Below are 12,572 nucleotides of genomic sequence, written 5' to 3' on the forward strand. Positions count from 1 at the left end.
TGGCTTAATACGAGCCACATTCATGCGTTTTATTTCACAGCGCTGGTGCATTTAAGGATATTAGTTCTTGACGTCGGAGAACTAAAACACACACGGAGAGACATTTGAGGCGGATAAATACTGCCAGAAAGATGCCGCTACTGTACGAGGTGCTACACTACGTCAAACACTGTTACCAATTATCCATTCCACATTCTATTGGAAACGTTCAAATGGTTACTGGGAACAAACAAAGAGCTTGAGAAGTCTGCATTTGGTTTTTCTGTTTGCCCGTCAGGGTCGATCTTGTGGGAAATTATGCGGCTTGCTTCGTGGCACGAATCACAGCAATTTTCCTCTAATACAAAAGGATGCGTGCTCTCTCTGTTATGTGCTGCTTCTTCAGGAAGAGAAAAATAAACAAGGTGCCATTGAGGTCAGAGAGTTTATGATATAATGATGCTGCTGAGACGCCACCACTCATCTTATACGTCGTGCTTACAGCAAATTGAGTCATTTTTACCCACCAGCAAAGTAATGTTGGTATGTTCTTGTAAAGTAAGGCGTGCGAGAAGCTCAGTGACTATTTCCTGTTTGTACATTCATCATTCAGCTGATGCTTTTATGCAAAGCGACTTACAATAAGTGCATTCAGCCAAGAGGGGAGCAGAACCAGAACAACAAGAAGTTGTACAACTTGTACAAAAGTACAATTTCCTCAAGGAAACCGTCATTGCTGAAGTATCGATCAAGTGCTTTTCATTTGAAATAGTCTCAGGTGCCGTGTATGAAGTGTAGAGAGCTGTGAAACAGCAGGTAAAGCGGCAATCATTTCTCCCCAAAAGTTAGACGAAAGCTCTAACGAGTGTGAAGCTAACGGGAGGACCGATTAGTGCTTACGGCTGAGGGGTTTGGGACAATTATTTTGGCCTCGAGTGTCATTCAGTGGGATTCAGGATTAAGGGCGTTCTCCTTTTCCATCCCACAGACATGACGGCGGACACCGCCCTGTCCATGGACGGCGCGGGCCGCCTGGACTACTCCCTGAAGCAGGGCCCGAGACGCGACGTCCTCCTGAGGCAGTCGCTGCAGGGCGTGACCTCTGACCCCGCACGTCCCAGCAGCCTGGAGGTCAAGTTCAGGACGCGCAGCAAGAGCGGCACTCTGCTGCACGTGCAGGAGAGCAGCAACTACACCACGGTGAAGGTGAGGGGGAGGAAGTGACGTGGTGCAGCAGTCACCTGATGTGTGCGACTGCACAAACACCATAACGGCTCGATTGGTACATTTGTCATAACGCAGTGTTTCAATTCTCCCAGTACTTTCCAGAATGGTTGCTTTCTTCGCCCAGATGCACTGTTCAGTGATTCAGACCTTTAAATAATGAATCGCAGCACCTCGGGTCGTGGTTTCACAATAAAATACATTTCATGGAAGTGGTCGTGGGAGGAAGCCGTAGCAGAAGATTCAGCTCAGTTTGGCCTCTGTTACTCGGCTAATTGACGCGCCACATTCAGCATTACAGCCGTCGCTAACGTGCTCGTCAGCCGGACTCACAAGGCTCATTAGTGGAGTCATAATTAGTTCACAATGGTGATTAGTTTCCACGCGGTGCCAACACACAAATCAGATCATGCACTCGTTGGAGACGACAGAGCTTCTGATTTGCTGCATTTGTAGCAGGTGTGTGTGTGTGTGTGTGTGTGTGTGTGTCCTTTAGGTAAACTCAACCACCTCCTTCTTAGTGCAATTTTGTTTTTCTTCCCTTATATTCTGCCCCCCCACCCGCACTCGGTCCTGGGCAGCTGCCCAAAGAGGCCTGAGCTCATTTGTCCTCTTCAATTTTCCCTTTTTTTAGACCACCTGCATCCTCGCCGGCCCTTTTCCGCCGTAATATGTCAGACTTCCTCTCGTGTATGAATCGTCGTTCCTAGTATTAGAAGTACCACGATGTCTAAAACAGCAAAACAGCAGGGGACTACCCACAGTATGTGTACATGTGGAGTCTGGACTATATATACTGATGTATTAAAGAAAAAAAAACTTGTTCTGAGATGTTTAATAGATAAACGTCTTGATTGGTTTCCCAGCTTTCGAGCAGTTTTCTTTGGCCTGAGGGGCCGTCCGCTTTTCCCATTTTAAATCAATTCTTTCGGAAGCTACTTATCATTGCTGATTTTTGGGGGTCTCTGAAAAAGGGAGGAAAGCGTGGATTACTTTTCCATCGAAGACGGGAGTACGCGTATGAGATTTCCATGCACAGTGAAAAGCCGCAAATTTGTGGTCTAAAGCCGAAGTGAGCTCGATTGATTTATTTATTTGAAAGCGCGGCGTCCTTTCTTCTCGGGACGGCGGCCTCCCCAGTGGCCGCTTGAACGAGCGCACATCTCTGAATTAGTTATTGCCGAGCTTCTGGTCATCATCTGGCCGAATAACGGCAGCGGGGGGCACAGGTCGCGCCGGGAGGAAGATTCACGAGCGACGAGCTGCATCTTCGTCGTCTTCCGATCTCTAACCTCAACGCGGGATCCTGAGAGCGCTGCAGAGGGGCGGGACAGTTGGGTGAAGGCCGAGAGGAGTCTTCCTCTGGTGGTTTATGTTTGATGCTGACAAGATAAACCAGCGCATTAATCTGAAGAAGCTGCCCTACTCAGAGAACATTCATCATACGGCTGAAATGAATTAAATAGAATCGTACCAGCGGGCAGATTGAGGGATTGAGCAGTTCATCAAGTATCTCATCCATCTGTCATTAACGTGCATACTAACATACAGACGTACACCTGCTTTTTCCCCCCGTCTCACAGCTGAGGAACGGCAACATCCACTACGTCTCGGACGCGGGCGTCGGGGGGAAGGTGGAGCGGACGGTGGGGGACGCGGCGCTGTCGGACGGCCTGTGGCACACGCTCCACCTGCTGAAGAACGGCTCCACCACGGTGCTGCTGGTGGACGGCAGCCACTCCAGGGTGATCCAGCACGCCACGCAGGACTTCGGAGGTCTCAGCGTGGTGACCTTCTCGCTGGGAGGGATCCCCCCAGGACCCGCTCAGCAGAAGACCGCGGCAGGTGAGGCCCCCGCCACGTGATGAAATTCACTCCTTTCCGTCTGTTATCGGTGCCAAAACCCTTATTGGATTGTGAGCTCTTGACACAAAGATGGGAGAGTTTGGTTGTTTTAATTCCTGCAGTCGGTTTTGATTGCAGGCGAATACAAAGTTTTACAGACACTGGTTAGTTTTGAGTTCCCTTCCACGTCTCCTTTTGGACTAGTGGAAAGAAAACATCTAAAACAGACATTTAGGTATTTATTTTACTGCTTTGTCTTTTTGTTCCCGAATGTTCCCAAATGTTCTCTTTTGCACATTTGTTTTAATGTTTTGACAAGAGATATGTCATTTTTTTATCTAAAAATCACAGTGCTCACAAACAGAATAACCAACGCAGCAGCACAAGTAAAAAAACAAACAGTTATATCGTAAAAATGTGTGCACATGCACACACTCCTCTTGTGTGTGATAAAGCGATTCTCTCAAATCCAGCACAAACCCCCTTTTTCCCCCCAAATGAATTAATATTCCGCAGTTTAAACTTCTGACCCTATTTTGTGCTGCTTAGATTTACCTGCTGTGAGTTTAAAATTACTTAAATAAATGGTTTTTTTTATCAGTGTATCGTTCATGCACCAAAATAACTAATACGGATTTAATTGGACTTGTCTTGGAACCTCCTTTGAGGACTTTTGGTGTTTTCATCCCATCTCCGTGGACTCTCGTCTTTGTGGGGATTTAACTCACAGATCCGATGTCCTCCAGCATGAGCTGTTTGGAAAAGGTCAAAGAGGGGTTTTCCACAGGGAGGTAATGCAACACAGCAAATTTCAAGGGGAGGAAAACTAACCTGATACGATGCACTAATATGGTCAAAAATGAGCATGTTGACTTATTTGTGGAGCTTTGTTGCACGACGACCGGGGCCTTCATAAAAGACGTGTAGTCTGATTTGTGGCCGGCCGCCTCTGAAACGAGCGTTTCCTCAAGGTGCGTCTGTTGTGTACTGCCTGTCCGAGAGCTAATGAGGAAGGCACGAATAGATTTCATCTGCACCGGGAAGGTTTTAAACCGGTGAGGCAGCGCTGTCGGGCTACACGCGAAGGAAAAAATATAATTAGACACAGACACATTGATTCAACCCAGATGTATGATGTCTTTAAGCTACAAGGAATCTGACCATTTAAAAAAAAACTTTAAATCAAATCAAATTGTTCACTGATGGATGTTTTTAAATACTAATTTTTTGAAGGTTTTTTTTTTTTTGTTGGTCCTAATGTTGAACCAATTTCCCCTCTAAACAAAACGGCTTTGCTCTGGTTATAGCTCCAATTCCCTCTTATTTAAAAGGAAGAAAACCAGCGGACATTCTGAGAATTAGTCCGCTTCCCCTCCAGACCGCCGCTGCGCGCTCGTTAGCCGCTGATGGCTGCTTCCTGTTAGCTGAACCGTTTTTTTTTTTGTCTCCGCTCTCCATCTACAGGGTTCGACGGCTGCTTGGCCTACGTGAAGTACAACGGGGAGAACCTTCCGTTCACCGGAGAGCACGGCCTCGTCGCCTTGACCAAGACCAGCTCGTCCGTCAAGATCGGCTGCAGGGGTCCCAACCTGTGTGAGAGCAGCCCCTGCTGGGACGGCCTGATGTGCGTCAACCAGTGGTACACGTACCAGTGCGTCGCGCCCGGCGACTGCGGCTCCAGCCCCTGCCAGAACCGCGGCAGCTGCGTGCCGGACCCCCACTCGGGCTTCACCTGCGTCTGCTCGGAGTTCTACACCGGCAAGAGCTGCGAGACCCTGGTGGCGTGTCTGGGCGTGCAGTGCCCTCCGGGTAACGTCTGCAAGTCGGCCAACAACGGCGGCTTTGTCTGCAGCCCGAGCCCCTCCTCGGAGAAGATGGTCCTCCCCATCTGGGCGGTGCCGGCTATCGTCGGCAGCTGCGCCACCGTCCTGGCCTTGGTGGTGCTCAGCTTGATCCTGTGCAACCACTGCAGGGGTCGCAACAAGACCAAAGTGCCGAAGGAACCCAAGGAGAAGAAACCCAAGGAGAAAAAGAAGAAGAAGAAGAAGAAGAAAAAGGGCAGCGAGAACGTGGCGTTCGACGACCCGGATAACATCCCGCCGTACGGAGATGACATGACGGTTCGGAAACAGCCGGAAGGGAACCCCAAGCCGGACATCATTGAGAGGGAGAACCCCTATCTGATCTACGATGAAACGGACCTCCCCCACAGCAACGAGACCGTGCCCAGCGCCCCCTGCGCCCCTTGCAACGGCCCGGAGGCCGACATCGAACACTACGACATCGACAACGCCAGCAGCATCGCGCCCTCCGACGCGGACATCATCCAGCACTACAAGCAGTTCCGCAGCCACACGCCCAAGTTCTCCATCCAGAGACACAGCCCGCTGGGCTTCGCCAGACAGTCGCCGTTGCCCCTCGGAGCGACGAGCTACACCTACCAGCCGCAGTACACCCAAGCGCTGAGGTCCACGCCGCTCAGCCACTCCCACTCGGCGTGCCCGACGCCGAACCCTCTCTCCAGGCACTCCCCGGCGCCGTTCACCAAGCCGTCCTCCTTCTACCGGAACACTCCGACCAGAGAGCTCAACCTGGGCCGCCGCGAGGGCAGCCCGCTGGACCATCACGGCGACATGTGCCAGCCGCCGCCGCCGCCCATGTTCAACTACGCCACCCGGCTGGGGAGGCGCAGCAAGAGTCCGCAGACCATGGCCGCCCACGGCCACGCCTCCAGGCCGGGCAGTCGGCTCAAGCAGCCGATCGAGCAGATCCCCCTGGAGACGGGGCCCCCCGTGGGGCTGTCCATCGAGGAGGTGGAGCGGCTGAACACGCCGCGCCCGCGCAACCCCAGCATCTGCAGCGCCGACCATGGGCGCTCCAGCTCGGAGGAGGACTGCCGCAGGCCGCTGTCGAGGGTCCGCAACCCCGCCGACGGCATCCCCGCCCCGGAGTCCTCTTCGGAGAGCGACTCGCACGACTCCTTCACCTGCTCGGAGATGGAGTACGAGCGGGACAAGCCGGTGTCCTACAGCTCCCGGGTCCCCAAGCTCTCGCAGGTCAACGAGTCCGACGCTGACGACGAGGACTACGGCGGGAGGCTGAAGCAGAGGCGGTACTCCAGTCGGCGGGCGGAAGGAGGGCCCGGCGTTCCCCAGATGCCCCCTAGCGAGCAGCACTACACCCTGCCACACAGACTGGGCCAGCAAGCCGGGGGCTTCAACTGGGACAATCTGTTGAGCTGGGGTCCCGGCTTTGGACATTACGTCGACGTGTTCAAGGACTTGGCCCTGCTGCCCGAGAACGCGGCGGCAAACGACATCGAGATGAACAGCGGGGACGGCTCGGTGACCATCCTGAACGAGGGGGAGGCTGAGCAATATGTATGAGACTATTTATTAAAGAGGATATGCTGACGTTCTACATGTGAACAAAAAGGAAGACTGTATATTTCAGGAGAACGTTGGACTGCGTGTTTCTCTCTTCGTTGGAAATTAAAAGACGACTTTTAATGCAGTAAGGCAGACGGGTGGCACCTGCGACGTGACGGTCATCAGCCACCTTGGAATAGTTTACCAGTCTTTTTGAAAAAAGGTCCAAAGTCAACTGCACAATGGTGCATTCATTCCTCATCGCGACGTATCCATTGACACCGAGCGGCTCGGGAAAAAAGAATCCATGTCTGAATTGAATTTTGTGACCGCAAAGCTGCGCTCCTGTTATCTTGATCAAACATGTCTGTGTTTTATTACCAGCACTGCCTCTCCTTTCCTTTTGAAACACTTCTGTCGCGTTCGCAGCTGAGCGATAAGACGCTAGATGACATTAACACTCACGGGCAAAATAATTCCAACGGGCCGGCTGAGCCAAAAGGAAACAACCGAGCTCCGTCTTCTTTGGGCTCCGTTTTCTAACTTACTTAAAAGGAAGCATGTGTGTTTGATCCGGCTGCACCTGCAGCCGACGGGACGCGGTGAGCGCCCGCTCGGCTCGCACGCCGTGACCCCGCCGGCGCCGTGATCCCTTTTCCCTCTCGTCCCTTGTGGTGCTTTTTTTTTTATTTTTATTTTCCCAGAAGACTGGCTAGACGCTCCAAGTGAGGATTAATCATGTCCGCTGCCTTACAGTCATTGGAGGATTTCAGTACGGGGGGGGCGGGTGGATGGAGTTTTCCTCCTCTGTTTTTCTGGCCTACGTTCAGGAGGAGAGGAGGAGGAGGGGTGGGGGTTGGGGGGGGGTTGTTAGTTGTGCGTTTTTTCTGACCAGCCAAGCGTTCGATGATGTATGAATCCTGTAAACAACTAAAACACTATGAACTTGTGTACATTTTTTTTTTCATCCATGGAAGTCATGGAGTCATTTGTCGTTGGTGTCTTTGTCCATTATTTTGACACGTATGGTTTCTACATTTTTTGTACTGTTTATTAACTTAAATTACTTAAGCTGTGTTTTTATGGATATTTTCATATGCTGAAATGTATGTTCTTACTTTCGGGGAGAGTAAGATTGAAGACTTATTTTTTACATGTGTTACATATGTAACGTCAGTATTTTCCACTTTTGATAAAACTATAACATGGTGTATGCTTTGTACCTGTAAAAAGCCAATAACAGTAAATAAAAAAAAGTATTTATTTAAAATCCGCTGCCCCTGGAACTTTACTCCTTCCTGCATGAGCGCGTTAATATATATATATATATATATATATATATATATATATATATCTTTTTATTATTGTCACCCACAAGCTTAAATTGTTTGGATGTTTTTTTAAGTCCACAATTTTTAAGTAAAAAGACGATGAAATTGAGCCACTTTGCTCACTTCTTTCAACAATTATTTACCTCAGGCTTATTGAGCCATGCAACTTGCTTATCTGCTGTCGTTGAGGGGGGGGGGGGGGGGGGGGGGGGGCCACGAGAGAAAAGGCAGAGTGACGGCCTCGTATCGGGGTAAATTACCTCGGGGCCCTCGGGGCCTCGGCCCATGCTGAGAGTTCTGTTGACCGAAGGCCGCACCACGCTGATAATAGCAACACGCAGTGATAATGAGAGCGTGGGCGGGGTGGAGGTGTAGGGGGGGCGGAGGTGGGCGAGTCTGAAGGATATCAGGCAACTTCAGGAGCGAGCCCCCCCCCCCCCCCCCCCCCCCCCCCCCCCCATGCCTCTCCTCTCCTCCCAACACGTCCCCCCTGTAGGCGAGCAGGAGACGCTCGTGTACACAGAGGGCACATTGTTCCACATGTAAAACACTCACAGGGACTGACATTAATCGCCCCCCCCCCTCCGCCCGCAAGTGCTGTTTTTGGATATTATCCAGATGGAGCTTATGATGTGTTTAAGGATTAATTGCACTATTTGTCCCGAGCGTGAACGTTGCGCGCTGCATTGCAGGACACGGACCCCCTGAGAATACGACTCAAAGGTTCCGAGGGGCAGCGAGCAGAAAGCCGCGAGGGTCGTGACCTGAGAAACACGCTGGCGTCACAACCGCGCGCCTTGCAGCAAAGCAAAGCAATGGCAGGGCGGATCAGGAGGGAACGATCTTCCGCCGGAGCCCCCACAGAGTGTTTGACCTTCACATCCGTTCAGATGATTCCCATGTATTCATGAAAGGAAGCGGCATCGAGCTGCGAGGGACAGAGAGCGCAAAGTGAATCCTCCCGAGCAGCGTGTTTATGAAGATCAATTATCCAGAGCTTCAGTGTCCGCAAGCTGCAGCTCTTCCCCCGAGTTTCATCTAAATGACTCATAATGACAAGCAGATTGGCTGCTGGAACAAAGAACGGGTTTCACCCTTGCTCTCATTTGTTGTGCGCGAAGAGACTCTTGATTTGACTTTGAATGTGTACGTTTCAAAAGGAGGCGGCGAGAGTGATTTTCATCAACCTTTTAAACAAATCAGAGTAAAATCACACCGTTTCATCAACGGAGAAGGTCCGGAGTTAATCGTGAGCACGCTCATCCTGGACGGATTGTCATTATTTAACAATTGTTTGACGTACAGTATATTCACGTGAGATGAAAATAAAACGAACGAAAGGAACGAATCATCACATGGAACAAGGAAGTCAGCATCAAACGGCCAAGTCGATTGCTTCATTGGATTTTGCAGTGTGAAAACACCACATTTAAAAGCTTAGAAATGTTACCAGCAGGAGAAAAACCCCAGTGTGATGTTATAAACCGAGACATGACGTCACGTGTCCACCACCAACCAGCACCTGTGACAAACCGTCTCTACCTAGAAGCTTTAATTCACATCACAATCAGTTTCCTGTTACAACCAAATGTTCAATGCCACTTCCCAGGTGTCAGAGGTCACAGTGGATCATTAGCGGAGTCTTCGTATGTGTCGGCAGCTCGATGGACAAATCACCCGGTGAAACAACATCAACAGGCCCCACAAATTATCACCCAATCCCCCCCCCCCCCCCCACCTCCCCCCACCTCGCCCCCCCAACATCTGGATCAAAGCCGCGAGGCTCGTCTTCGCTGAGTGTTCCTCGATGCCGTGTGTAGTGCAGCCAGCCGACGGCTTTCAACGCGCATGAAAGCTTCAGCGAGCCGGAACGTCGGGCAAATGAAAGAGAAAGATGGAAGCGTGTGTGTGTGTGTGTGTGTGTGTGTGTGTGTGGGAGACGTCGGCGGTGACGCCTTCCCCATCGCCTCTCAATGTAATGTAATGTAATGTAATCTTTTCCATGCCCGGCGTGGAGGTGACGGGACCCGGCGGCGCCCTGGTCGGCCACCGGGCCTGAGAACATTCTAGAAGTGTGCGATGGCGGCTCGCGTGTCGGGGAGTACATCTGTTCCTGATCCCATGTGTGACATTTCGCTGCTGGTTTGTGGCTGGTTAACGCACTGTGTGTGTGTGTGTTTGCCAATCAGCACTGCTGCCCCCGTGCTAGGAGAGAGAGGGTCTCCGCCTGGAGGCTCCTCACCTCCTCATTGGCTCCGCTCTTCAGAAGCGTAATCTTAACCTTAATCTGACTTTAATCCCTTTGTTGTTGAAATGAAGCAGAAAGTCTACTCGCTCCAAACCCCGCTGTTCCTCACCTGGCCACTAGTTGTCCTCCGTGAGTTGTATTTCCTGCTTGAACACCTGCTTCACACCCTTCATCCGCCTCTATCTGTAATGTATTGCTTTTGCCAGGTTCATTTGCGTCGTCATTTGTAAATTTCCTGTGTGAAAATCAACCCCTGAAAGGTGAAAAGAACTCCTGAATCTAACAGCCCAGACTGAGACGTCCAAATCAAACCATCTTTTAAATGTGCCTTTTCTCCTCATGCTTAGAAATGACCTCAAAAGAGTCTCCTCGTTGGCATTGGGCTCGTACCGAGGCTGCTAAACCCTGTGGCTGCAGGTCTTTAATCACACGGGTTCAGTCTGGACCAGATCTCCGTCCAAGCGTCTCCTGGAGGGTTCTGGTACATATCATCCGTGATCCGCGGCTTACACAAGAAAACAGTGTATAAATGATGGTCAACAAGCCAATCACACAGGCCCGGGCCCAAAACCCCAACATTACACACACACAGAGGAGTCCACATGTGGACAGATGTTGGTGGTGTGGCGGACTGGCTGTCTAAACGTTTACTGTTCCTCCGGCCAGCCACAGTTTTATGGAGGAGATAAAATACTTTTCTACAACGCACTTAAAACTGAGGCAAAAACAGCCTCAGATATTAGAACAATGCCGGTGACGATTGGGCTTTGTTGGAGCCAGTGGATCATGTAATGTGCACTTGAGCAACTTGCGTCAACATCTCTGGTAACAGAAGTAGGACGGAGAGCAGTAACAGCAGATTACAATCACAGTGTGCTATTAGTGAGTGAGCAGCCGTTTATTATCTACCACCGTTTAAATAAGTTACACACACACACACACACACAAACGCATTAGTCACCAGTTAAAACAATCATCAATTAAACTGAAACTTTTGGATGCTGTCAACAGCTCTTAATTCAATGTCTAACGCTTGCTAACCTGATACAAAACACTACTTCTGAACACTCACACACACACACACACACACGCACGTTTATGATGACTTCAGCTCTAAAAGAGTCCGTTCTCTAGATTTTAATGACAGCCTACAACCTCGTCGCCATCAGCTGTAGTTCCCCGCAGTGAATCACAGCCGTGCTTCTCTCCCCGGGGTTACGCCGTATTTCCTGTGGATTTCCGCGGCTCATGGTGGACCTTTGTGTTTGCCACGTTTTTGGTCAGGACGGTAGCCTTTATTTTTATTTTTTTCGTGTTGGCCTCAAAAGACGATGACCGAAGAGCTGAAAGCGATGCCGTCCGTGCTGCCCGGATCCTACTTCAAGCATAAGAAACGAGCCATTCCACAATCAGACAACCAGGAGAAGGAGTTTGTTTCTTCAGCGCATTGCAGTATAGTTCAGGGATGCCTCACCTCACATTTAGCTCATGTGAAAACAATCCGCCTGTCGCGGCACGCACACTGTAAACAGGAATTTGTAGATCTCTTACACATGTGCAGCTTAATTTAATGTTTAACTTTGCCGAGATTTGTTTTCTTTGCTTGATTTGTCTGTAACCAGGTAGTTCGGTCATTGGTTATTTTTTGTATCACAACGTAGCGTTACGGATGACAAACCACAGGATGTTCCGCTCCTGAGTCGTGCATCACGACTCGTTTTTGTGTGATTGGGTTTTTTTAGCCTCTTGCTCCAAAGAAGGTTCCCCCTCGGGGACAATGAAGATGGAGGAATTCAGGGGGATCAGAGCGCAGAAACAAGCTCCTTGTTGGGAGTTTAGACTTGTGACCAAACGACTATTTAAATGTTTCACACCAAACCACATTGTCTACATCCACAATCTGTGCGGGAAATGTTTAGGCCATTTGAGCTCCGACTGTGGTCAAAGGGGAGCCTTCGTTTGGCTTCTGTTTAAAGAAGACATGAAACTGGAGATTGAGACCATGAACTCATATTTACAATGTTTACCGAGGGAATAAATCGAGAGAGAGAAGTAGAGTTGGTCATTTTCTCATAGACGTCTATGTGACCGGAGCAGTCGCCCCCTGGTGGTTGAGGAGAAACAACGCAGAGCCAACACGCGAATGGATGTCGCCCTGACGCACACAAAGCAGCTGCTCTGCACATCTGGAGCCGGCCCGCTGTGACGAAACCCTGTTGTTCCTGCCGCCGCGAGAGTGTGAAAGTGTGTGAGGCACGTATGTAAACTGTAAACTCACACACACACACACACACACACACAGAACAACAGCTGCCTCTGACCCGTCGGCTGCGTCTCACGTGCTGGTTCAAACCTCTGGGTGGTTATCAGCTACCAGCGCGTACAATCGGTTCCCTAAACTTAAAAGTGTGGCTGTGGCGGGCGGATCGAGCGCTTGGCACCATTTTGACGCAGCTGCCAAACCTGCAATTTCACTGCAATTTCCACATGACTTCAAAGCTTGAGAATACAAAAAATTGATAAAAAAGAAATCATAACTGTTGTATGCATGCTTAAAACATACGCACATGCTAAACA

The 12,572-nt window shown here is 50.2% G+C and overlaps 1 protein-coding gene across 1 annotated transcript in view; it reads left to right on the forward strand.

The window, feature by feature from the left end:
- Positions 1-7,686, forward strand: part of fat4 (FAT atypical cadherin 4) — an 82,540-nt gene extending 74,854 nt beyond the window's left edge. The window contains exons 15-17 of the mRNA XM_078101947.1: positions 968-1,185; positions 2,787-3,048; positions 4,513-7,686. Of these exons, the coding sequence (XP_077958073.1) occupies positions 968-1,185; positions 2,787-3,048; positions 4,513-6,434 (2,402 nt within the window). The 3' untranslated portion in view covers positions 6,435-7,686. The remainder of the gene's footprint in view (positions 1-967; positions 1,186-2,786; positions 3,049-4,512) is intronic.
- The last annotated feature ends 4,886 nt before the right edge of the window (positions 7,687-12,572 follow it).

Source organism: Gasterosteus aculeatus, chromosome 4, assembly GCF_964276395.1.
Source record: "Gasterosteus aculeatus chromosome 4, fGasAcu3.hap1.1, whole genome shotgun sequence".
NCBI classification, from domain to species: domain Eukaryota; kingdom Metazoa; phylum Chordata; class Actinopteri; order Perciformes; family Gasterosteidae; genus Gasterosteus; species Gasterosteus aculeatus.